Source organism: Mixophyes fleayi, chromosome 5, assembly GCF_038048845.1.
Source record: "Mixophyes fleayi isolate aMixFle1 chromosome 5, aMixFle1.hap1, whole genome shotgun sequence".
Classification (NCBI taxonomy): Eukaryota; Metazoa; Chordata; class Amphibia; order Anura; family Limnodynastidae; genus Mixophyes; species Mixophyes fleayi.
In genome coordinates, this window is record NC_134406.1 from 137,287,884 (window position 1) to 137,315,070 (window position 27,187).

The following is a 27,187-nucleotide window of genomic DNA, read 5'->3' on the forward strand; positions in this document are numbered from 1 at the left end:
CAAATGTGGCATAGATTTTTTTCATACTCATTAAACATATATATATATATATCTATATATAAGATAGCATTGTTAGGCTATCAAATGCCATATTATCCCTTCTATTTGTGAAATACTCACCCCACACACACCCTGCCTGATGGTCAGTCCTCCCTGCCAGAAGAGGCAGGAGAGGATTAAGTGCTTTAACAACTCAGTGCATTCTTGCATCAAAGCGTTTTAATTTCAAACTTTTGCAGAAGAACTGACCACTGAGGAAGTGTTGGTGAGTATTTACCAATTGTTTTGCTAGTTGGGGGAAGGGGAATGATATCCTGTAAGTATATCAAATATATTTTTGTAAATCAATTATAAAATTTAACAAAATATATCCATTTTACAAATGATCCATCTTTGCCAGAGCCAAGCAATATACCCGAGTCATACCCTCTGTGTACATTTAAAGCAGCCGATGGCTTGCTTTATATGCAGCCCATGTCTACACAGTCCAGACCCCCTCCCAATTAAGGTACCTTCTATACCTTCCTATCAAGTACATGTAGTAAACCAGAAATGGTGAAAAATACTGATGCAGGAAAAGCTATTAAAATAACTTTTCATGTCATGTTTTGTTTACAAATTATGTCTAAATATTTATAATAACATAATATTAATAACAGAGAGAGATTGTGAGAGCCTGTCCTCCCCTTGCCTGGAGTTGGTGCATGCCCCGTGAAGCCCCTTTGACACTCTACAGTGCATGCATATTCACTGTGCATGCGCCACTCCCCAACACCCCGACACTTGTTCCGATTCCTGCTTTGTTATCTGCAAAGCAGGAACTTAAGGTGACATGTAACCAGCACCAAACAAAAAAAGAAAATGTGAGTCCAATTAGATTTTCCATCTCATCTTTGTATCCTATATTCAATTTATTGTTTTTTTTGTGTTTGTGTATCAGCAGGTAAATCCAAAGTGTAAACCCTCTTCATTACTGCACAATCCCGTGAGCCTTGCACAGAGCACTGGAGTGACAGGATACCGATATATGGCCTCTTTCTTCTTTTATTGAGCCGACTACCAAGTTTAAGGGTTAATTAGTGTCCTAACAATAGTCTTTTTCTTATTATTGTTAATTGTTTAATTGAGTTATGTAGCCCAATTGGAAACGAATCCTGTAGTTTGCCGCTTTCTCTTAGTGGCAGGACTGGCTCATATGTGGCCAGCTATAATGTTCTTACCTGTCCAGCTTCTTGTTATTAATGTCCACTAGCAGAATTGTGGCTGACTGGGAAGTTTTGTTGTAATGAAAAGGAAAATTATGGAGGAGTCTTAAATCTCCAGTTCACAAGAAGATAAGTTAACAAACTAATTTAATGTGTGTTTATTTTTCTACCAGAAAGCAACAGAAAAGCATATAACAATACATTATAAATCTTATTATGAACTTTTTAACTAGTGCTAGTTTACAGTTCTGCCTTGACAAATTCAAAAGATTTTTTTTTTTTTAATAAGGAACACTTTGCATTTCTATTATTATTTTGGCAGCTGTCAAGCAAACCATACATAGACAGCTATACTAACAACATATAGATATAAATATATACATGGAAATAACTGGAAGCCTACCTTGGAAGAAACTCTTCACTCGTAAGTAGCTCACACTGAGACGTAGAATGGAAAGTTTATCCAGTTTTGTAATAATTTCGGGAGGGAAAGGCAGCAGACTGGCTAGTCGTTCTAACTCTGCATTTAGGCGATCTCTGTGTCTTTTTGAAGGGTTGGATTTTTCACTCCCTGTTGATGGTCTTCTAAGAGAGAAAGACATAGGGAATTAATTAGCTGCCATTTCACCTTATACAAGCTTAATACAGATAATTTAACCCTACATGATATAACATTTACTAATATGGGAACATGAGCATTTTCACCTGGATAACAGAATAGAATGTGACGTCAATACAATACAATCAAAATCATGAAAAAAGCTAAATATTGCAGTTTTTCCATATATGGTATACTGGTATTGAACAGCACTTGACAGTAAATTATTGCAAGAGACACTTCATTTAATACATTCTATTCCTCAACATGATTTTCTAATGAATACAGTATTATGTTCGTAAGCTAATGGAGAACACAGACATGTGTAAAATGAATAGGACACTTGAATGAATGAGATTTCTGACCTTTGCAGAAGATTAGAAACTCAGTGAATTCACTTATTCAGAATAGATGTGAAATATTTAAAAAAGGATTTACAGTGGCAGGAACATTCCGGGTATTGAAAAATCATTAATTTCCAAAATTATGTAAATACATCTTTCACTTGTTTTAAAGGGATTGTCCAGTTTTGGAAAATACTTACTTAATTAAATGAACCTTCACTTATATGGTGCCGATAAGATTCTGATCCTAGACATCGTTATTTACTGTCCTGATTAGAACACCCTCCTTTTTTTCCTAGCCTCCCAATAGCGAGACTATTAACTCAGCAATAATTATGAATTCCACAACAAGACATATTTACAATCCTTATTTTGTTCCCCACAATACAATTCAAACTGTTGACATGTCTCTACAAAGCTTTACACAATTCATGTCCAACTTATATTTCTGACCTTACCCACACATACTCTCCTAGTCACACCCTGCTGCTGTTATCTTCTCTCATATTCTCTTTCCATGCATAACTGCACAACATCTCCCATGCATCTCCACATCCATAGTATTCTCTTCCGCACCCTATCAGACTTTTTTACCTTCTCAATGTTAAACATTCCCTAAGACCCAGCTCTTCAAAGAAGCCTATCCCTCTCCTTTATAATCTACACTCCTACTCTTCCTAAAACTAGCCATTCACATCAATAGCTACTATTGTGATTTCCCTTCTTCATTATTTAGCATGTGTTCCAACACTTTTTAGACTGTAAGCTTATTTGGACAAGACTACCTTTACATTCTGCTTTATTGTGATTGCATGGAACTTTGGAACACAAATATTTTATGAAAGAGTGGAAGAAAGGCAGAGCAATGTAATAACTAATAGTTTACATCCCACTCAGCAGTAAACTTTAAAGGTCTCCTCATCTCTGAAATAAATATCCAACTTGATTAGGTTTTATATTTAGGAAAAAATATGGTATTATTTTATGTTGTGATTGTATGCATGTTTTATTTTATTATGGTATTATTTTATGTTTTGATTTGTTGTGTTGTGATGTAGACATATATGATTATATGCCACAGTGGCTTGAAATGCATATAACCCTCATGGTTTTTAATTTTTTTCCACTGCAGTACATAGCTTTACTGTGGATAGTGGCACCTTTGTCCTGATTCTTCATTCTAAAGATATAAGCGTATATAGAAACATGCACTTATTGTAAACCTGTGTATATTTATTTTACCTGGTTACATTTTACCAGAGAATATGTAGTAAAGACAAAACAAAATCTAGAAAAGAAAAATTAAACAGAATGAAAATGTCCTTACTGTTAAAAGTTCGACTGCAAGAGCTCCCTTTCTATTTACACAGAAGGTGGAAAATACCATAGCGTTTTTTTTTATTTTGGTTAGGTGTTCTCTCCTTTATTTTGTTCCCATTTTGTCTAGAGAGCCACAAAACCAAATAAAAAAAAAAAAACTATGGCAAAATGGGAAAAATATGTATTCTAAAACAAATATTGCTTGTCTGACAGAAATCAAATAAAGCACTTGCAATACTTCACGTCAACAATCCAATAGATCATGTCACTATTCCTGTGGGAAATTTAAACTGTTTGGGAAAAAAACCACCCAGGACTACTTGGAGGTGTGCTCTGCTTACTCCATCCCTACAGTAAGGTATTCTGATGGTAGTATGATATTTCATGGTGTGCAGCCATGAAAATAATGGGATTTCCAAACAATATATAAAAGCTGGTAAAGATTAAGCTTCCAACAGAACTGCAAAAACTGCAGAACATTGGGCTACAGTTTTAAGAAATTGAATCGCAAAGGAACCATGCTTCCCTGCAGCAACTATGCTTATATTAGCAATAATTATCATTGTACCCATGATAAATGATGTAATATAGTTGCAATGGCTATCTATATGGATGAAGAGGCAACGTCTAAATACTACCAATATATAAGCACTACGGAGTAAATCAGTGTAAATACGTACCAGTTGACCCAAAATCCATTCTGCAATAATGTTACAAAACTTCACTCTAGGTCAGTTGTTTGCAAACCAATTATAAAATGTCAGATTTATATCTCTTAATTGGTACAACTATTTCAGCTGCTGTAAATGTATCACTCACATTTTAAGCAGCAATCCCATGAAAAATATGAGGTGTGTTTTTTAACATAAATCACTATGGCAGGATATAAGAAAACGCTTTGTAATTACCATTTTTCCTTGGTTTATTTCTCCAGACTGCTATGACTACCATGACAACCACAGTTACATTCTACATGATGTAGTGAGCACACACACTTTGGAACACCCCTCTGAGCTCTGTGCACTATAAAATCCTCCCCCTCTGCCTTCACAAAGCATGCTGAGAGCTGTGAGTTTATCTGGCAGCCATACTGTTCACCACTCCAGAAATGCATACTTAAGACGTACTTAACTTGCTATTTAAAGAAAAAAAAAACCTTGTATGATTCCTGCTTTATTTCATCTCTTTATTTTCATATGTTTCTATGCGGAATCCAAACTTCTCTCTTAAACATCAGCCAACAAAGTGTCTTGTTCTTCCTTAACAAAATTAAGCAAATTTTGACCGTGACCTCTGAGAATTTATATTTCAGTTCTCATTTAAATTAAGTTAAATAAACATGTTGGCATAATGTGAGAAGCTTTTAACATGGTATTAATTTCCACAGCAGTGAGTGTAACTACAGCAGCAGTATAGAGAGCAGTCTACATTCACTTCACGGTGCACCTGTTCCTAGTGAGAATCAAGACAAGACGGGAAGATAAAACCTTCACTCCTAAATGTCTACATTTCAGTACTGCAAACACACTTGGCTCATACAACATTTCAAACATAGAACATTAACTCTTTGATGGAAGGATACTTGCTTTGTTGAGAATATACATGAAGTAATATATTTGCTGTAAAACAGGTATGGACAAGTTACACCAAACTAGAGATGCTACATTTTCTAGTGTTCCACAGAATATTTGCCCTATTTCCCATTAAGGTGCAGAATTTCACACATTTCTTCAGCAAAATGTGGCCTGAAATGTTCTGCCCCAAACTGTCCATTTTATTTTTATTTTCTTCAGACTCATCCCTTATTATACTCCAACCACACCACAGAGCAGAATTGACACAGTCATCATCCCAGTTCTATTTAAACCCTGTAAAGTCAATGAAATGAGTAATTTACAAATACAGAGCAGAATGCCAGTCTACGGAGTGTTGGCACAAAAGTGGATTGTATGGCCAGTGCTTTACACCTCTGCAAAACTTCTGCTACAAAAATCAATTTGTATGAAATTCCTCTGCAACTTTTCGACCCAAAACATAAAGAGGCTGGGTCAAATGTTACAAGCCTGCAATTCTGTTTGCTAGTCACATGAAAAGAGGGTTGGCAAATGCACAATGTAATACTCCCTGCACCCCAAATTCTCTTAAGAAAAGGTTATAGTCTGCATAATGTTGCAATTAAAGATCTACTATATTGTGCTGGCTTTCCCTGCAGCAAAGTGTTACATTTACAATGGAATGCATATATAATCATCATCATATATTATCAATGCACACTCATGATCAAAACAATATAGCCTGATTATACAAATTGTTTTTTAATAGCAGTGAAAACAGTAACAACAAGACAAGTAAAATATGACTACTAAACATCAATGATAAAAATAATCATCCTTGCACGATTCTGTTTATGCAGTTTATTTGCTTGTTTTTTTTATTTGCAGATTGAGGCATTTAATAAACTAGTGTAAAGCCAAAGATGATTTAGTTTTAAAATCTATGGGTCTTATTTATTAACTGGCGCATGTTTCACACGATCATTTTCATTCCTTATCACAATGATAAGGAATGAAAGATCGTGAAAATTTATTAAAAGTGTTCTGCAGGAACAGTGGTCACGGTAAACTGTTGTTCATGCGAACACACAAGTGTACCTATTTCCTACCTTCTCTATGGTTACTATTGCAAAGTGGTCACCTTTGTGATAGTGACTAGAGGGGCGAGCAGGTAAGATGTGGTGAGGTATTGGAAGATCCTCCTACCGAAATGCTCTTCCCATAGGATTCAAAGGCTAAGCTTTGATTTTCAGAACTTGTTAAATCACGAAAAATAGCAGTCCCGATAGAAACCCAAGCTTTTGTGTTCAAAGAGACAGGGACCGTCCTAGTTATATATGTATATAATCCTTCAATTCAATTCCCCCAAAACTGCTGTTTGTGGGTGGGGGGGGGGATTTTAAGCAAAAATGACCATAATAAATAGACCCTTTTATTACTAAAGCTACATCCATCATAAGAAACCTGGCGACAGATACATTTCACAGACTTTTTCCATAAAGCATGATGAAAACTTTACTAAATGGAATCTTTTTTAAATGTAGCCCAATTAAAGACTATGACTGGAGATGAATAATTAACAGCATTTCTTTATTGATTTTCTGCTATCACTTTATATTTATTTCATAGCATAAAACCCCCCCAAAACTAACAAAAAATTATATTTGTTTGTAATAGTTAAGAACATCAGCATAATTAGCTAGTAATTGGTAATTGCTTTTCTCTGAATTACATGGGAGATATGTCCCATTTACTAGTAGCATCCATTCAAATGTCAGTTTCATTACCGCAATTGCCAGTAATGTGTGCATCAACATAGCCGCAAGGTTACTATGGAACCTCATGGCTAATTAAAACGACCCCCTTGCTCTCTGTTTCCTTATTATTATCTATGAGAAAATAATAATAAAAAGAGGTAAATAAGAGAAAATGGGGTGGGGAGAGAAGGGCTACAGCGAGGCTCACATTATTACAATCTTCAGATCATAGCTGCCAAAGTCATTTAAGACCTGTATTCATGGTCATCCTGGAGGATCATACATATCATACAAATTGCCAAGTGTTTCAGTGGACTTAAAAGGCAAGTAACCAAATATATATTATGTAACATCTATTGCAAATGTAGCAGGGGGATAGAAGGGTCTGTTGGTATGGGCTCATAGGGCGATATATTTACATTTTTAAATTTTGTTATCTGAATAATTATCACAGCATTTTTTGTGATAAACAGAGCTTTTTTGTTTTATATTTTAATAATTATAAGATAATTATAGGATTGTGCTGCATCGGGCCATGTGTAGAGTCTCTTTTCCAGGCACCAGATGCACTTCTGTTCTCCTTAGGCATATACCTGTCCCTCTGTCCTTCTATCAATAGTGTCTGACGTACATTGGAATCACGTTTGCTGACGTAAACATTTTACTCGCTATACAAGCGCTGCATGAGCAGCAAGTTATTTTGGCTGCTACAAATAAGGAAAATGGGCAGCACTTATTTTATCTCTTAATCCTACTTCGTCAAATATATATATATATATATATATATATATATATATATATATATATATATATATATATTTACACATACACAATTAATAAAACATATATACAAGCAAATATCAAGTACTGCCTGATCTTACAGTAAAGCTAAAAGATAACCATTTACTGACACTGTATAATATTAGTATAAATAATGCATCTGGCACTTTGCTAGATAATAATCGGCAGTCACACATATAGGGATTACTTGAAGTCCTAAGCAAATATTGATTTGGAATTTCCTCCAGTCTCTACGGTCTTTGTCCATGAGTGTCTTTATCCGTTCACAGCAATAATCAAAGCCAGCTGTAAAGAGTATTTGCCGGAAATAGAATGTCTCATGGAACAGACTATAAGGTACACTGCTAACTTGAGAAGAAATTGTAGCCAATCCCTTCAGTTTTCAATAGCTTAAATTGTCTCTGTCTTATAGCGATATTAAGAGACAGCTGTAAGATGTGTTTGAAGTTACAATTATAAGGTCTCTCACTGGTCCCTCTCTGGGATATTCAACTTTAGGCGACAAAGGTTATCGTGTTCTTTGAATAATAATGGGTTAACAACTGATATGCTGCCGAAATAAACGTCCAGATTTTTTATTTTTTTTTAACAGTGCACAGCCAGTATGATTTCCTTGACGCGATTTAGTGCAACATAACTTTCTTCAGAAGGATACAATGTTTAGGAATCAGTCCTCTATTTAAACAGCAATTGACTAATAATGGTGTGCTGTTAATTAAACGACTGTTATATTTAGGCAATACAGACTTTCAAAGAAAAATGCAGTATTAACATTTTTTAAAGCATATAAATCTAATTAGCATATAAGAAAAAACACTACATGGATCTAACCTGTTAGATGTACCAATGTACTATTTTGGCTACTGTGTCCTAGTCTGAATTGTTGTTTTGATATGGCAATTCTGACCTGGCTTGTCTTACAAACATATAGGTCTTCTTATGATCCTGATCTTTAGATCATTTCCTGACATTAACCCTGTGCTGCCCACCCTGATATTTGGCCTCTCTACCGAATCTGGGGGTTGGAACCTGCGGTACCACATAATTAAGTCCATCATCTCTTTGTTGGGGTTCCTGGTGAAAACTGGACACTGATTTAGAATCTACAACCTTGGTGGGCCATCGCAAACTTATGTATATTGTAACTGAATTGTAGAGCTAAATTTATCAAATGACCACCCCCATTTATGTGGTATTTTTAAATGCTACATAAACTTTCTGAAGGCTTATGTATGAGATAAATCTATACAGTTCCATTGAAAGATATTTTTGAGAATTAGGCTAATACTTCAGACTGATTTAAGTACAGAGAAAAACATTGTTACAGCATTATTTATTTAAAAGGTACTACAAGTCCTTATACTTACTGTACTATGCTGGATGCGATTGGATTGCATATTTTATACCATATATTATTTGGCAAATTTACCCTTCTGCTCAACCTCAACAGACATATTGTATTTGTTCACTGATGATGAGAGTAATTTAGTAGTTTTGTAGGAAAATAACAATAACTGAGATGATAGCTAAAAGAAATCTGAAAAAATAAGAAGTAGCAATGCATATAAATGTACAAGTTGGTAACCCCCGCAAGGGACATATGTATCAAGCTCCAGAAATAGGTCCTAACAATTACAATATGCTTTTCCATACAAACTACTTACTTGACATTGGTTATTTTTCAAAACCTAAAATACACCAATGAATAGAAACAATGAATTTTAATTTTTTTTTTAAATAAACAGCAGTAGTAGGGTTTTCCCTAGTCTAATACGCTCGTAGGCCCCCTCGCCTTCTACACCAGGGTGATAAACGGAAGGTAAAAAAAAAAAAAAATAACGTGTCCTTAATTTAAAATCTGTCTTCCTTCAGTCCGAAAACTATGTTTAGGTTCCTGTGTTTTTGAAATTCAGCCCCACTACATTTTTAAAAGGGACACAGCAATTTCTGTCACTCATTTCGTATTCATTAAAATCAGAACTATATAGCAGAACGGAGACATGAACCTGCGTTACAGAGAGTGAAGATGTGAATGTCACGGGCACTAGGAGTCTTGCCCAGGATTTCACCAGTTGACTATGCTTACAAGAGAGGCGGAGCTTGCACAGCGGTCCTCTGGCAGCAGGGTGAATAGTGGAACGTATATAACAGCAGATGGAGAGAGGATGCCAATGGAATTGATGATAGTCAGTGACTTGCAGCTATACTGGTAAATGAGTCAGTGACTTGCAGCTATATTGGTAGAGGAGTCAGCGACTTGCATCTATAGTGGAAAGGCAGCTTTGAACCACGGAGACCAGGGTGGACGTGAGCAGGTGAAGGAAGGTAACAGGAGAGTCAGTGGTCTGCGGATAGCAAGTTGTACCACTGCTGTGAAGGGAAGACTTGTCCAGGTGCAGGTAGGTAGCGGGAAAGTCAGTGGTCTGCGTACAGAAAGTTGTACCACTGCTATGCTGAGACTTGTCCAGGTGCAGGTAGGTAGCGGGGAAGTCACTGGTCTGCGTATAGCAAGTTGTACCACTGCTAGTAAGTGAGGAGTTGTTCAGGTGCGAATGAGTGGAGGCATGCAAAGAGTCAATAACGGTATGAAGACACAGAGCACAGAGGAACTTGTTCCAAACAGATATGCAGCGTTTCCAGCTAATAGTCTATAACGGTATGTATACCGCTGCTGAGTAGAGAGGCTTGCACAGAGCGGATATGCGGGATAATAACTGATAGTCAATCACAAGTATGCATATCACTGCTGAGTAGAGAAGCTTGTTCCAAACAGATATGCAGCGTAACAACAAATAGTCTATAGCGGGTATGGATACCGCTGTTGAGTAGAGAAGCTTGTCCGAAGCGGATATGCAATGTAACAGTTGATAGTCAATAACAAGTAAGCATACCGCTGATGAGTAGAGAAGTTTGTCCACAAGGATATGCAGGCACAGCAAGGGCGCTGAACGGCTATAGCGGGTATGGGAACCGCAGGTGAGCAGAGCAGGTAATCAGAAGCCAGCTGAGGACACGAGCAGGATACAGGAGTCTGTAGCGGGTATGAGAACCGCTGATGAGCAGAGCAGGTAATCCAGAAGCCAGCTGAGGACACGAGCAGGATACAGGAATCAGTAGCGGGTATGGAAACCACCGATGAGTAGAACAGGTAATCAGCAGGAAGCTGAAGACACTAGCAGGACACAGGAGACACCTTCAGAGACTCACAGGGAATGAGACTCAAGATCAGGCAACGAGGTAATGAGCACAGGTGCCTTAAATGGGGAGAGGTGCCTGATCCTCCAATTAGATTAAAAGCAAAGGTCATAAGTTCTTGGATGCTGCGCATGCGCAGTCCATCAAGATGGCGGACGGCCGCGGCTCAGGACAGATGCCGGCAGGAAGGCTAGAGAACCACGCACCAGCGCAGAGGCACTCACGGTCCGGTGAGTGACAGTGAAGGGGGCTGTCATGTCTGTTCCTCTTGCCGTATTTGTCTCTCCTACTTGCTTATCCACAAGCTCCACCCTATGGCTGACTCTTTGTCTTCAGTCTTTACCATGGGAATATGTCAATATTAAAACTTTGCTACATTTTTCTTACATGCTTTCTTTTTACTTTGGAGAACAACTTTTCTTAGTTTTTAAAATTAATTTCAGTTTATTCCTCTCACTGTCAGAATGTTGTACCCCCTAAAATTTTAAAGAATAGATATATATAAACTAAGGGTGTGCACCGGGCACTTTTAGTGTTTTGGGTTTTGATTAGCTTGAGGTTTTGGGTTCTGATTTGTTTTGGCAAAACACCTGACGAAAGGTTTTGGTTCTGATTTAGGGTTTTGGGTTCTGATTTATTTTTAAAAAAGCATAAAAAGTGCTAAAATCTAGTTTTTTGTTTCTTTTTCACTTCTACGCTATTATTAACCTCAATAACATTCAATAACAATCATTTCCATTAATTTCCAGTGTATTTGGAACACCTCACAATATTGTTTTTAGTCCAAAACGTTGGACCGAGGTAGCTTTCTGGACTGCGTAGTGGAGTGTCCCCGGTACCCAATTTGGTACCGGGGCCACAATAAAAAAACCTTAACTGGTCTCAATTCCACTGCACAGCTATCTGGACTGCGTAGTGTAGTGGCCCCGGTACCCAATTTGGTACCGGGGCCACAATATAAAACCCTCAACTGGTCTGAATACCACTGCACAGATGGCGGACACCGGATGCACGTCTAACACCAACATAGCAGTTAAGGCCGCAGTTATTTTTTTTTGGAACTACAAAAAAACAAAACATAGCAATAGAAATGGCAGTTCCTCTTTTTTGGAAATACAGAAAGAAAGAAAGTAGTAATAGAAATGGCAGTTCCTCTTTTTTGGAAATACAGAAAGAAAGAAAGTAGTAATAGAAGTGGCAGTTCCTCTTTTTGGGAACTTAACAAGAATTAGAGCTTTTTTTTATTCAGAAATGATGAGTCTCTCTATTAGAGTGTAATGCCCCTTAAAACTCCTTTAAATAAAATAGTACGTATTCTAGGAGACCCTGTTTATATATTTAAATTGGTTCTGCAAAAATATGCTTGATGATCACTGTACAGAGATCTGTAATAGAGCAGCAATTAAAGTGGCCTGATTAAAGGTCATGTAAGATCTTAAAGCACTTACAATTATATAGATACTGTATTCTCGTTAAAGACGCTGCCTAACATAAAAGTTGGCACTTATATAGCGCTTGCTTCACTGGGTGATGTGAGCAAGCGGAGTGTGTTAATATGGAGAGACCCTATCTAAACATTAATATGATAGAACAAATAGCAGCGCTGTATACGCTGTGTGTAGGTAAGGTAAGGATCTCAAATACCATGACACTCTGTTTAGCCTAATCCCTGACAATGCAATATCACGGAAAGCCTATTTGATTATCAAGGCCAATGGCTAGCTTCTGCTAAATCAGACAGAGTATGCAGAGCACGTCTAACACCAACATAGCTGTGCCGGTGACATGGCCTGCAGGAATATCTCTGATGGAGATAGAACTAGGCCCCAAAGAGCACATAATGCCAAAAAAAGAGTTGCAACATGGTATTGTCCTTGGGCCCTCCCACCCACCCTGATGTTGTTGAAATAGGACATGCACACTTTAACAAACCAATCATTTCAGCGACAGGGCCTACCAAACTACTGTGGCTGAAATGATAGGATGTGCCTAGGTGGCCAAGATCCTTACCCCTGCTTATTTGAGGTTTACATAAGCTACATACGGCCATACATTTGTTGTCCGGATTCGGATAAAAATAACTCCAGACCGAAGAGGTGGATTTTTTGGGCTTCTGACCAAGCATGACGATGGGCTTTTTCATCCCATGGACAACAACTGTTTCCCCCCCTGGTGCCTCATTTATAATAACCACATCAGCATCCTCCTTGTCAAGTTCCTCCACAACGCCAGCTACATCAATAGCCTCCTTGACACCTTGATTATTCAAATCTGGATCTACACTGTGGGTCATCCTTCCAGCATATGCAGAGGGTGTGCTGCAAATGGTGGATGGAGTCACCTCTTCCCGTACAGTGATGGGAAGGTCAGGCTTCGCAACCACCAACACCCTTGGACTCGCCTTGGGGATTTGTGATGTCATCTGTTTAGAAGGCAGAGTTCTTTGCTGTGTTGTTGCTGACAGCATAACTCTTTTAAATTTTTGGGAGGGGGGGGAGGAGGGCTTAGATCCTTGGGTGAAGCTGAACCACTAGTCTTGAAGACGGGCCAGGGCCTAAGCCGTTCCTTGCCACTCCGTGTCGTAAATGGCATATTGGCAAGTTTACATTTCTCCTCAGATGTTTTTAAATTTTCTTTTTTTGCTAATTTTAGTGAACTTTGGTTTTTTGGATTTTACATGCCCTCTAGGAGATTGGGCATCGCCCTTGCCAGACGACGTTGATGGCATTTCATCGTCTATGTCAGGACTAGTGGCAGCAGCTTCAGCATTAGGAGGACGTGAGTCTTGATCTTTCCCTACTTTATCCTCCAAATTTTTCTACTCCATTATATGCATCACAAGAGAGCGTACCCCTAAACCACCCACACTCGGCAAAGCCTTTACAAATTATCTGCGGCACAGGAGAGTACCACTGTACTGGAGTTATACAGCAGTACCTAGTATTTTAAAAATAATTTTTTTATATTTTTTTACAATTATTTTTGTATAATTTTTTTATAATTTTTTAATTTATTTTCTTATTTTTTTTTATAATTTTTGTATAACTTTTTAATTTAGTTTTTAGCAGAACAGAGCACAGGACACAGGCAGCACCACTGGACTCAGCAGGACAGAGCACAGGACACAGGCAGCACCACTGGACTCAGCAGGACAGAGCACAGGACACAGCACCACTGGAACGCAGAACAGAGGACAGGAGCTCCCTAACTGCAACCTCTCTCACGAGTGATCGCAGCCAGAATGAAGATGGCGGCCGCTAGCGCTGAATTTATGACATCCGAGTCTCGCGAGATCCGACGTGAGACTTGGATGTCATAGCCTCGATTTGGCGCCCAGAAGTTCCCGAACAGTGCTCGGATCCCGTCGGATCCGTCATTTCCGAAATCCGAGCCCGCTCATCCCTAATATAAACCACATGCCATGCACCTCTCAAAGTGAACCAAGTACAACCGCTCATAGCCTGGGCTGACTGCTGCTAATGTGGGGGCCCCCCTGTAAAAGCCACAACCAGCATCAGGCTATAACAAGCTGAGCTGGTCACACTCTAACAGGGAAACATGCAGCTCGTTTAGCACAGAAATGAATTCCTTAGGGCATCGGTGGCCAACCTGTGGCTCTTTGAGTTTTGAAATGTGGCTCCTGCCAGGAGCATCAACAAAGTATAGTTGTCCAGGCACCAGCAGGGTCAGAATGAAAAATATTTAGCTGATCGACTGACTGAGAGCAGCCGTTTCTTGTGAACTCCTCTAAACAATGCAGGGAGATCACAGCATCACAGACAATCCAATTAGGGAAGGAGAAGGAGAGAGTGTAGTGAAATGTGTATAGGTCTGTAGGCATGTGTGGTGGTTGATGAGGAATGTGGGTAGATCTGATGGCATATGGGGAGATCCAATGGGCATGTAAAGAGGTCTGAGGAATTGTGGATATAGAAGCAATGTGAGCTTCTATGGAGAGACTATTACTAGCCCTTTCAACCCTCCTCCACTGGACATAGCAGCGAGGTAAGATCTGTGCAGAGCTGTGATGATTTTTGGCAATGCTGAATAATTATTTTTTTGCTTAGCAAGATACTGGAAATTGTGTTACATTTTTAATGTGTGTGTATGATATGTTTGCGCATATTTATACTGGGTATATGTATATGCACACACTTATAAAAGGTAAAGTGTGCTCTTTGCAGTACATATAGATATTTTTGGCTCCTGGTCTCTAGCTGGATGGCCACCCCTGACCTATAATATTTGAATTTCTCACCTATAATGTTCTGGTAGATTCCCATATGCACATTTTATGGCTAACTTCCCTACTAATTGAGGGTATCCATTATCTCAAGAACTAGAGCCAATTCAAAAAACATTCTTTTATTTTTGAATTCAACAACCACAAAATAACTAAGTTTGTTCAAATATCCTTAGCAACTAAAAAGAATATTTTTTGTCACTTTCCCTCCATGATGCATGACCTTTATTTCACATATATTTAATTATCTTTGTATGTCTAGCAAAATTCAAATATGAGGTGTTAGTTCATATTTTGATCAAAACATTTAAGCTTACAATCCAATGTTAAGGGTCCTCATTTTATTTTTACAAGTATCTAGACTCAAATTTATATATTAAATATCACTAAAATTCAGGAATCATGTCACTTACCTCACTAGCCAGGAGACTAAAATGTGACAATAAGGTTGATTAGGAAACTATGCATAAATAACCCCTTTATACAGATGTGCTTTCATATGGAGGCCATGAATTTCAATGTCTCCCACCTCCCATTATCAATGGGACAGTTCAGATTTCTAAAACTAAAAAGCAGCAGATATCTTATGAGTGTGGCCGGATGTATCATCGTTGTGTGGCTGGTCAAGCGCTCTTGATGAAGCAGGAATTGTGAAAAGTAGTCTGGTAATATCAGTGGTTGATTAAGATAATGTCATGGGCTGTACATTATCCATGGGCCCCCACCCCACACTTTCTCCTTGTCACCTATCCAGTGCAACTCTCCCATCATATGGCACATAAGCCAATTGTCATATTTGCAAACAAGCCACGGAAGTGTATGAAAATGTACCAGCTGATGCTAGTAAATCTCATGCAAAATTAATTAAAACATACCTTTAAAGAGTCTATGTTACACATGGTCTTTGTCAGTGTTCTATTAAGGAGAAAGGCCAGGCATGCAGCTGCAAATGCAGTGGAACGCGCTGTTTCCAGTCTTCTTCATTAATACCAATGCCTCTCAGGATCCAAAGCAACGAAAAGAGGGGAGCAACTAAAGTCATGACCTGTCAGCTAACTGACTGCAATCTAAATCGGGACGTCCCGCCAAAATAGGGACAGTTGGTAGGTATGATCTACCGGTAGATTGCGTAGTTTGTCCACTTGTGCATTATGGTATGGTATGGTATGCTCCTCTTTTAGTTCTTATTTGTGAACATCATTATACCTGTTGTGTCCTGAGAAGGAAATTTGTTTTTTTTTTGGACATTTTTCATGGAATTTTGGTAGTTACACTGAGGATTTGCATTCTATTTATCCTTTGATGGGTTTATACATCTTCTGAGTCTAGTCTATAAGGGAATATTCTACTTTTATGGGCTAATTCCAAGTGATCTTTTTTTCAGACAACCTTTGCCTTTTTACCTATAACTGTGCTGAGAAACATCAGAGAGCTTCTTGAATTCATAAGTTTAATTAGGATACTAAAATGCAGAAAATACAATGCAATATTTATATCTGGGTCTGAACAATGGTGCCAAATATTTATAATGTGTTGGATGGGTAATGAAGTATCAATGTTTGTGGCATAAGATTTATAATGAATCAATAGAATTATTAATGAATGAAATTCAGAGTACAATAATAGATGTGGGCATTTGGCAAAGGGAATATGAAAGTCGAGTTACAAAATAAAAGGTCAATACAATAAAAATAGAATAAAGATAAAAATAAATAAGATAAAATCACATAATATACATATTTGGATAAGCTGTTTGTAGTAGTTTAAAATAACAGAGTAAGGAAGGAGTATGTAGAAATTAAATAGAGTTGTTCACTGACACCCGTGTTTTGGATCTGGATCTGGATCTGGATCTGGATCTGGATCAACTTCGTGTTTTGGTTTTGGCAAAACCAGCCTCGCGTGTTTTGGTTTAGGATTCCTATTTTTTTTTTTCTAAAATCCCTTTTTGTTTTTGCTAAAATCACATAATGGCTCTGTTTTTATTCCTACATTATTCCTACATTATTATTAACCTCAATAACATTAATTTCCAGTCATTTCCAGTCAATTTTTGTCAAGTGACAAGAACACTGCTACCCCTATTTTTGTGTGAACAATGGCGCTGGATTTCCTGGGGAGGGAGGTACATATGGAATCCAAAACCTGTGAGATCCGACAATGCAACAGTGACGTTTTGCCTCGATTCAGATCTGAGGATGCGCGAAAGTATCGAGCCAGCTTGTGAGCCTACTCAAATCCCCTAAGTTATGGTGGGTTGTTTTCAGAAAAACGAGCCCAAGCATCTCTAAAATTCAATGGGATGATATAAAATACAAAAGAAAATGATAACCACAATAAGCAATGTTAAATAGTTCTTTTGTGAAAAATTGTATGTTGGAGAGAAGAGTCCATTTAGTAAGGAATGTAAGGAATGGAAAGTGATTCTTGCCCTAAATAACCTGTCTCTAATCCGTCCAGAATTCTTGCGTCGGGTATTAAATGCTGCTTGCTCCTTGCTATGTGTCATTGTCTTCCTGTATAAGCAGAACACAGAATGGAATGCAAACGACAGAGAACACTTAAGATGTGTTAAGGATAGTCACCAACGCGTTTTGTTTTACAAGTTTTTCAGAGATAAATTCTGAGATTGAAAGGCAACTTTTTAAGTCTGTATAAGTATATAAAAAAAACTTGCAAAAAGCTTTAATTAGAATGCACAATAACTACTTTTGTAATAATTTGAGTTTAAAAATTAAGATAAGATGCATATATATATATATATATATATATATATATATATATATATATATATATATATGGCTTAAAAAGCCAAACTAAAACAGTTAAAAACAAAAGTAATAAAAGGTGCTAAAAAATAATGAAAATATATAAAATATACATAACAATTTTAAAGAAATATATGAAACAATTTGTGTGGATAAAATGAATAAAAGTTAAATAAAATAGATAATACATTAATAAAAATAAATAAATGAGAGGAACTAAGTGTTTTGTAGGAGTTTTAAAAGAGTAATAATTTAATATATAGTGTGGAAAAATCAGGAGCATATGCATGAGCTTTTAGTTTACAGCAATGTGTTGTGTGCAAAGAGTACAGAACTAAGGGCTTAAATATAGGAATTTTATTGACAATATATTGACTTGTGGAATCAAAGCTAAGGAAGTAATGGAGTTCAAAATTGAGATTGATGCCTGCTGGAGATAAAGGGCTTCAGAATGAAAATCCATTTTGCCTCCGATTTGGACATTTCTACCACATAATTTCCTCACCTCCATTTTCTCATTACTTGGATGTACACCAGCGAACTTTATTGCTTTGGTGTTCTTCACATGTACTGTGAGAAAATGGTGGTGTACACTGTGTGTGGTTAAACCCTTCTTTATGTTGTTTATGTGTTCGCTTATCCTTCATTTTAGTTTTCATTTGGCTCGTCCTACATACTGGAGGCAACATGGGCACTCCAGCATGTATATTATTCCTTCACTGTTGCAGGAGATGTGGTTTCTACTTCTAAAGGTTTTCCCGTTTGTATTGGACTTGATTTCTGTTACAGGTTTGGTAGTGTTAAATTAACTGTTTAGACATCCTGTACAGTTTCCACAGTAAGAGAAGCCTTCTAAAGAGTGGCTGTTTACTGGAGATATTTCTCAGACTTCTTTCTTTTCTATATAAAACTTTTAAACATTGTGGGAGTATGTTTATCTTTATCCATTTGCAGTATATTCCAATGTCTCTTTATGATCTCTTCTGTTGTGTGTATATTACTGTTAAATTGAGTAATGAAGGGAATTTGAACTCTGTGTCTTCTTTTTGTATTAGTAATTTATTCCTATTCATACTTTTTTACTGTTTCTGAGACACACTTTTCTTCTTAGATCCTTTCCAAAAACTTTCAGTTGATGTTTTCTCCTTGGGTATAAAAAGTGGCCATGTTCATGCAGTTTCTTTTCAGCCTTTGTCACTGTCCTCCAATGATGTTATTTATCCATTTAGGATGGTGACTGCTACTCAATAAAACATTTATTTTTCAGGATACCTCCTTAACATTTGATTTAGTTTTTAAAGATTCTTCATGGTTGTAAGTCTTCAGATCAAGGAAGGACAGTTGTTCTCTACTTGTATGCTAAGTGAATTTGAGATTAAAATTGTTGCTATTAGGATATTTCAAAAGTTCATCTAGTTCTTAATGTTTCCGATTCCAGATAAAAAAAACACACATTGTTTATGTAACAATGCCAGGTAAAGTTATCTTGAAATATGTTGTTTACCCCTCATCCTCCCATTTAGATATGAACAGATTGACATAGCTGTGTGCAAATTTAGTGCCCATTTCTGTGCCTTTAATTTGGATATAAATTATGCCCTTATGCTAGAAATAGTTGCTGTAGAATGTTTTCATTGCTATTGATAATGAAATTAATTTGTATGTTTTTTTAAGGTGGGCTGAGTGTGTAGGTAATAAGTATGAGTGCATCGATCTGCATGATGGATGCATGTGTCTAGCGACTTAACGTCACAAGTTCCTAATATATAAAATACTGACTTTGCCCACATCAATTATTATACACTGAACCGGTTTTAGAACTAGTTTTTATTACTTCTATTGATTCTTATAAAATCAGTGCTATGCGCATATTGCATCCCTGATGAGGGATCCAGCAAAGATGGAGAAGCTTCAGCTGGATCCCATTTTAAAAAGACAAATAATGCCATCCTGAAATTGCATTACTTTGCTGCGAAAAGCTTTGCATATTTTTCTTCAGCCCTGGTGTCACGTTCAATGGGTCTGGAGAGTTCCCGTACGGTCTACTCGAGTTGGTGCTACCCCCCTAGAGGTGCGGAATCTAATGGAGAGAGAAGTTTTCGCCAGGGACCTCCGCAAGCAAGTTTAGACTTCGAGGCTCCCTAACCGCAGGTTGCCGGTTCTCACAGGGGGTGAATAGCGAGACCAAGGTGAGAACCAAGTAAACATAAAAAAAGAAAAAGAAAAAAAAAAAAAAAAGAGTGTTGCAGGAGAGAGGATGGTAAGCTGGTTTAGAATGACTGGACGTCCTGGGGAGCTGGGAAGCCACTATTATCAGGATCACAAGAGGATGCTATGATCTACATAGTAACATAGTTGATGGGGTTGAAAAAAAAGACACCAGTCCATCAAGTTCAACCTATTTTGCAGCTTAGGATGGTGTAACACATATGACACTTTGCCACTGAGATGGGGTGTGACACAGGGTAGTGAAAAAAAGTCCAGAAGCAAGGTTCTGTGGCAGAATGGAAGGATGTGCTAACAAGTGCCAGGAGGCAGGACTAATAGAAAAGCACTGCAGCAGCAGGAACAAACTGGAGCCAATGTAGGGAATGTCTGATCATGAGATGAGACTCAAAGATTTGGAATCCTACAACTGCAGGAGGTGCATTAAATAGAAGATCAGCTGATTGGTCACACAGAATGAATGGGCAAAAATGCCAGGTCTGCGCATGCACAGAAGACACGGAAAGATGGCGCCCAGACAGGAGAGCCGCTGTCACTCACCGGACTGTGAGTGCCATTTCTCCTGTGTTCAGGAACCGTGGCCGTCCGCCATCCTGAGGGTCTGCGCATGTGCAGCCCTTATCAAACCTTCAGTACCTGTTGCTTTTAATTGATTGGATGATCAGGCAACCCTCCCTATTTAAACCACCTGTGATCATTACCTGGTTGCCTGATCTTGGAGCCTCATTCCCCATGAGCCTCTGAAGGTGTTCCTGTGTTCCTCGTGTATTTAGCTCCTGCTGATTCCTGTGTACTGCTATTGTGGTTTCCAGACCACTTCAACTCTCCTGTGTTCATCGTGCCTGCACTCAGCTGATTCCTATCTGCTATTACTAGCAGACTCCTGTTCATTTCAACTCTCCTGTGTTCATCGTGTCAGCTCTCCGCTGCCTCCGTTACTACTACAGGGTTCCAGACCGCCTCTACTCTCCCGTGTTCAGCGTGCCTTCTCTCCGCTGCCTCCACCACTACTACTGGATACCAGACAGCCTCAACTCTCCCGTGTTCATGTTTCCAGTTCCACTTACTACTGCTTCCTGAGTATTGCCTCGTTGATTCTGGATTACCTGCAGTGCGCTGCACCAACCCGATTACCGCTTCCACCCTCCAGTGGTCTCTCCTCCTGCCGGCGTTCAGCCGTTCAGGTATCCCTGCACGTCTCTCTGACAGCCTGCTCTCCTGAACCGCGGTATGCATACCTTCCATTGACTTTGCTTGTGTATTGCATATCCATCTGGACTGAGTTGTGTTCTCCTCCGGAGCCTCCTATCCACTGAAGCTATTGTTACCATTGACTTTGTTTCCTATTGCCTGGATAGCTATTGTGACTTTGTATACTTCAAGCAGTGCTTGTAAGTTATCGTTGTATTGTGGATATCATCGTGGGATCAAGTTCTGTGTGCCCCGTGTATACTCTGCTTTACATTCATCTCCTCGTGCCCCTCCTCACATATATATAGCAGTAGTACAACTTGCTGACGCAGACCACTGACTCCTGTTCCCTGTGACACCAGTTTCAAGTATCCTCTCACATAAGCAGTGGTACAACTTGCTATACGCAGACCGCTGACTCTCACTACCTCCTCGCTACTCCTGGACATTCCTCCTCACTATAGCAGTGGTACAACTTGCTATACGCAGACCACTGACTTTCCTCACGTTTCCTTGTCCATCTGGTTCGTCGTGTACATTCATCTACTCATTACCAGTTGCTGCTAGTCATAGACTTTCCTTGAACATTCTCTCACCATCTGCTGTTTCTCCTGTTCCGTTGTCACCCTGCTACCAGAGAACCATAGTACCAGCTACATTACTCTGGTAAGTCCATCATCTGATGATATCCTGGGCAAAGACTCCTAGTGCCCGTGACAGCCGCGGTGGCCATCCAGGGAGATGCGAACACCGAAAAGCAGGTAAGTGACAGTGGGAAGACAGTCGGTGATCAGCGGTTCTGAAGATGGATACCTGGGTTCTGTTCTCCTTAAAGTAGAGACCTAGGGGTCTATTTATTTTATTTGCCATTTACTACACCGACCTTAAAATCAAAATGAGGTAGAACTAGCAAAATGTAATAAAATCATAAAAATACTGTCAGAGCAGTAAAAATACTTCCACAAAATATGTTTTGTTTTAAAAATAACAAAATTAGAAAAACAGTAAACAAATATTACTCTGAATAGAAATTGTTTTCTCTATTTCTCTCTAATTTTCTTTGAAAATTATAAAAATACCTTTAACATTTTTTCATTGACTTCAATTACATCTTTTTCACCAATCTTTCAATGCAGTTTCTTCATAGAAAGTAATGGATAACTGATTAATGGATCCATACAAGTTACATTTTTCTTCAAGATAAGTAGCTGACAAAAACGGCACAGAAAATACATTAATGTTTTATGAGCAGTGAAAATACCTGAAATGTATGTGTAAAAAATAATTTTATATTGTGAAAACAAAAAAATGCAGTAAATCTAATCGAAGTTTGCAAAGTACATTGGAGTGCACTGTTTTTTTTGTTTTTGTTTTTTCAATAAAACTAATGACAGTGCTTTGTTATAGTAAAAATTGTATAGGAACACCACTTTAATAAAGTAAACCCCATGTGTGTACACTCTATAGGAAAAGTTTCAAGCAGGTGAAAAGTTGGGTTGTGATCTTGACCCCTTGTTGACCTATGTAATCCAGCAGTATTTTCTTGTAGCCATAAGCCTGATATTTGTTGACTACATGGACTATAGTATACACATACCATCAATGCAAGTGTGGGTTATTTTATCACAAGCTCACAGGAATTTTCTGAGGAAAATCGAATCGAATTTAGTTAATAGTAACAATATTTATACAAATGTCTGCCACATGTTGGGAAACTGAAAACAGGTGACAGAGTCAAATATAACAGTACGTTTATCTAGAAATGTACTTACTGAGACGGTGCTGCCATAAAGATATTATAGGGCAGGAGGCAGCAGCCACTTGATATTAGTATGCCTGCTAAAATCTAGTCAAGCCCTGGTTTGCCATATGTAAAAATAAATAAATAAATTATATATATATATATATTATATATATCCGGGATTACCTGGCCCAATGCTACCCACTTCACGTGGGCTGGCCGCCCATGGATGCCTCACTATGCCAGGGAAGCCTGCCGATATATTTAACTGGTAGAGAACGGCAACTCTAAAAACCAGCCACCCTGCAGCTTCCAGTCCCAGAATGAATACCACCTCCCCCACTGGAGTGGCTCCTTATATCTAGGGTCAAATTTCCACAGTGCTTTCCCCTCCCTTAGCAAACCCCTGGGTCTCTCTCTCTTTAACCATTGGTAGGTCCTGGATCAGTCGGTTGGAGGGGGGAGAGGAGATGAGCTGTGCTTCCACAGAAGGCCCCTGCTGGGACACAGACAAAACGTCTGGACTAGTCCTATGGATAATGGACAATGGATACCAATTGGTATTCTGTTGAGCTGGGGAACAGAAGCAAGGGCTGTAAAAAGTACATGCTATAATTCATATTTTGTGAGAAACAAAAAACAGGCTGGTTACGATGTTATCAAACTTGTTTCGTCACAAGTTATATATATATTATATACACACACAAATATAGATAGAGGTTGGATGCACTCAATTAACTACCAAAAGGATAGAACACAAAAATGCTATGCATAGTCCATATAGTAAATTGCATATCCTCATTTGGTCAAATAAAATAAACATGGACCAGCAAGCCAGAGTTCAAATATACAAAAGGACTTTAATAAAGCAATAATAAAAATACAAAAAGTCCACAAATTCATGTTATATTACATGTAATGGTTTCCTAATTTATCATAATCATAATAGCATATATATATATAATATGATAATATTAATAGTAATAGGATCAACAAATGTTCACATTATGCCACACAGTGGAGCCCCCAGTTCAAATTATGCTCCCAATTCATATTATACCACACAGCAGTCCCCCATATTATGCCATATAACAGTGTACTCAGTTCATATTATGCCACATAGTAGTACCCGTTCACTTTATGTCACACAGTTGTGCCCCCAGTTCAACTTCAAATATATGTAGGAAGCGGTTTTCTGCACGATTCAACTCTGGAGTCGGTACACACGTCTTCCGTAGAGATGCTCAGGCTCGGTTCCCCGAGAACCGAACATACCCGAACTTAGCAGATCCGAGTACCGAGCCCTTTTTCGTTTTTTCGGAATTGAAAACGAAGTAAAACATCATCTTGGATCTCACGAGTTTTGGAATCTATAGGTACCACCCTCCACGGTGTTCTAGCGCCATTTCACAGAGGGACACAGAAGGGGTAACACAGTCTGTAGAACAGTTGGGCAGCAACATAGGTAGAATAGAAAGTGGAGGGAGTAGCAGTGTTCTTCAAAGTCTACAGTGACATTCAGGAGAGCTCCATTGCTAACTGTCATTGCTGAAATAGAATTAATAGTTCTGGCAGGCTTGGTCTTCTAAATCTGCAGTCCCATAATGTACAATGTTATATAGGTAACACACAAAGAGGAGAGCTCCATTGCAAATTGTCATTGCTGAAATACAAATACTGGGGCTGGCAGGCTTGGTGTAAATCTGCAGTCACATTGTACTGTGTTATATAGGTAACACACAAAGAGGAGAGCTCCATTGCTAATTGTCATTGCTGAAATAGAAATAATAGGGCTGGCAGGCTTAATCTAAATCTTACATTTTACTGTACCATAGCTCATTCACAAACAGGAGAGGTGGCAGGTTTCAGTGCTGAAACAGAAATTGTAATAACAAGGGCTGTGAGTGTTCTTTAAAGTCTCCAGTGACATTCTACTGTGCCAAAGCTCATACAGAAACAGGAGGGGTGGCATTGTTGGTGTCACTCTCCAGTCTCAGTCATGATGATACTAATCACTCTACCTCATGTGCTAAAGCCTATGTTCAAGTGCATAGTAGATTTAGGTCAGGGAAACAAAAATGTAAATAAAAAGCTTGTACCTTTTTAAAGAAAAAAAACCTCTCTAATAAAGGTTAAAATCTACTGTAGAAAAACATAAAATTGCCAAGATGCCATTCTACCCAAAATATTACGAAGCATACCAGCATCAGGTAGCTCCCTTCACTCAGCTAGATTTCAGCATCTGCAATCTACACTGACATCATATCCACCCTCATCCGTGTGTATATCATCCTCAAACAATATGAATTCACCCCCGCTGAAATCCACAATCACAGAAGTCTGTGTACTTTGATGGCCTTCCTCATGGAATTTGTAGTTAATTTTATGGTAGAGCTGTCACGATATTTGGGCAATTCTTTTAGAGCAGAGCAAATATCAAAATGTTGTGCGGACTCATATGCATCCCCACTGGGTGTCTTGGAAAGCTTAGTTTTTTCCTAGAAGCAGTTGCCAGAGAAACTGAAAGGAGGAGACGTCGTCATGTCATTAACCACTTGAGCTGTCAGGCTGCTGACCAGGAGCTCATTGCATCTCTTGAGATCTGGCTCAAGATCTGCCCAAAGAGCATGCTTCTAAATTAAAACGAAGTGATTTAAAAGTGGGGATGTTGCCTATAGCAACCAATCAGATTCTGACATTTTGTAGAAAGTACTAAATAAATGAAAGCTAGAATCTGATTGGTTGCTATAGGCAACATCTCCACTTTTTCAAACCCGCAGCTTAGTAAATCTAGCCCTTAATCTACAATTCCAATATAGTAAACTGATTTGCTTTGTTTCATTTCCTCCTTCAATTTCTCTAATTGCTTCTCAAAAAGTCTAATTAGGGGAATCAATTGACTTAAGCTAACAGTGTCTGCACTGTCTTCACAGGTGACTACTTCACTGGAGTAAAGTACATTCCCCCTCAAATGCTATTCCTCTTGCAGCTGCTGCATTCTCCTAAATACTGTTGCAGAAAATGAAACCGAAATATTTAGACACACAGACAGCATCTCCTGCATGTCACGGTCATTTTTTAAAAAGTTCTGTACCACCAAGTTGATTGTGTGAGCGAAACAGGGAATGTGATGGAATACCCCTGCTGTAATACTCTAACAATATTGGTGGCGTTATCAGAAATCACATATCTTCAGGAGAGTCCAAGCAGGATTAGCCATGTTGCAATGACATCCCTTAGTTTTTCATCATCATCTCTTTATTTATATAGTGCCATTGTACAGAGAACTCATTCACATCAGTCCCTGCCCCATTGGAGCTTACAATCTAAATCCCCTAACATACAGACACACACACACAGATCGAGAGAGACTAAGGGCAGTTTAATAGCAGCTAATTAACCTACAAGTATGTTTTTGGAGTGTGGGAGGAAAACGGAACACCCGGAGGAAACCCACGCAGACATGGCGAGAACATACAAACTCCACACAGAAAAGGCCAGGGTTGGGAATCCAACTCATGACCCCAGTACTGTGAGGCAGAAGTGCTAATCACTAAGCCACCATGCTGCCCACAAACAGGTTGTCAGCGGTATGCCTCTTAGTGAAGCAGATGATACATAGAATAGCCTGCCTCTGAAAGATCTGGCAATGTTAGATGCTGCTGCTGTTCCTGCTGCTGAAAGAGATTTACCAACCCAGTGGCCTGTCAGTCATATAATCTTTAGTTTTCTCAGTTCCGTTTGTTCCCATATCTGTGGTTAAGTGTACAGTGGGTAGAATGACATTTTGTATTACAATTATTTTCTTTTTGGTAACCTCCTGGTACAGGTGAGGAATTGCTTTTCTAGTAAAATGGTGTCGTGATGGAATTAGGTAACGGGGACAGAACACCTCAATTAACTGTCTAACACCAGCTGCATTAATAGTGGATATTGGATGCAGATCTAACACTAGCATAGTTGCCATGGCGTCTGTGATCCGCTTTGCGACTGGGTGACAGCTTTCATACTTGCTAAGGATTCTTTAACAGTCAATTGTTGTAAACTACTAGTAGTCTTCTTCTTGGTCTGCTTCTGGGTTGAAGATCCACCCCCAGCAGCAGGAGCAGCAGCAGTGGGCCGAACACTCAAGGATTCTTCTAAAGAGTCCTGGACAGGGGAGGAGTCCTCTCGCATTAGCAACTTGGATGCAGGACTAACTCTGATCACTTGTGAGGATAATGATGATGAAGGTGTTGGGGGTGT

At 38.6% G+C, this 27,187-nt stretch overlaps 1 protein-coding gene across 2 annotated transcripts in view; it reads right to left on the reverse strand.

The window, feature by feature from the left end:
- AHRR (aryl hydrocarbon receptor repressor) overlaps positions 1 to 27,187 on the reverse strand; it is a 284,468-nt gene that overhangs the window by 235,416 nt on the left and 21,865 nt on the right. Inside the window, exon 3 of one of the 2 annotated variants that reach the window (XM_075212851.1) lies at positions 1,609 to 1,787. In XM_075212851.1, coding sequence (XP_075068952.1) covers positions 1,609 to 1,787 — 179 coding nt within the window. Of the gene's footprint in view, positions 1 to 1,608; positions 1,791 to 27,187 lie in introns of both variants that reach the window. The other variant, XM_075212850.1, reaches the window with a different exon arrangement.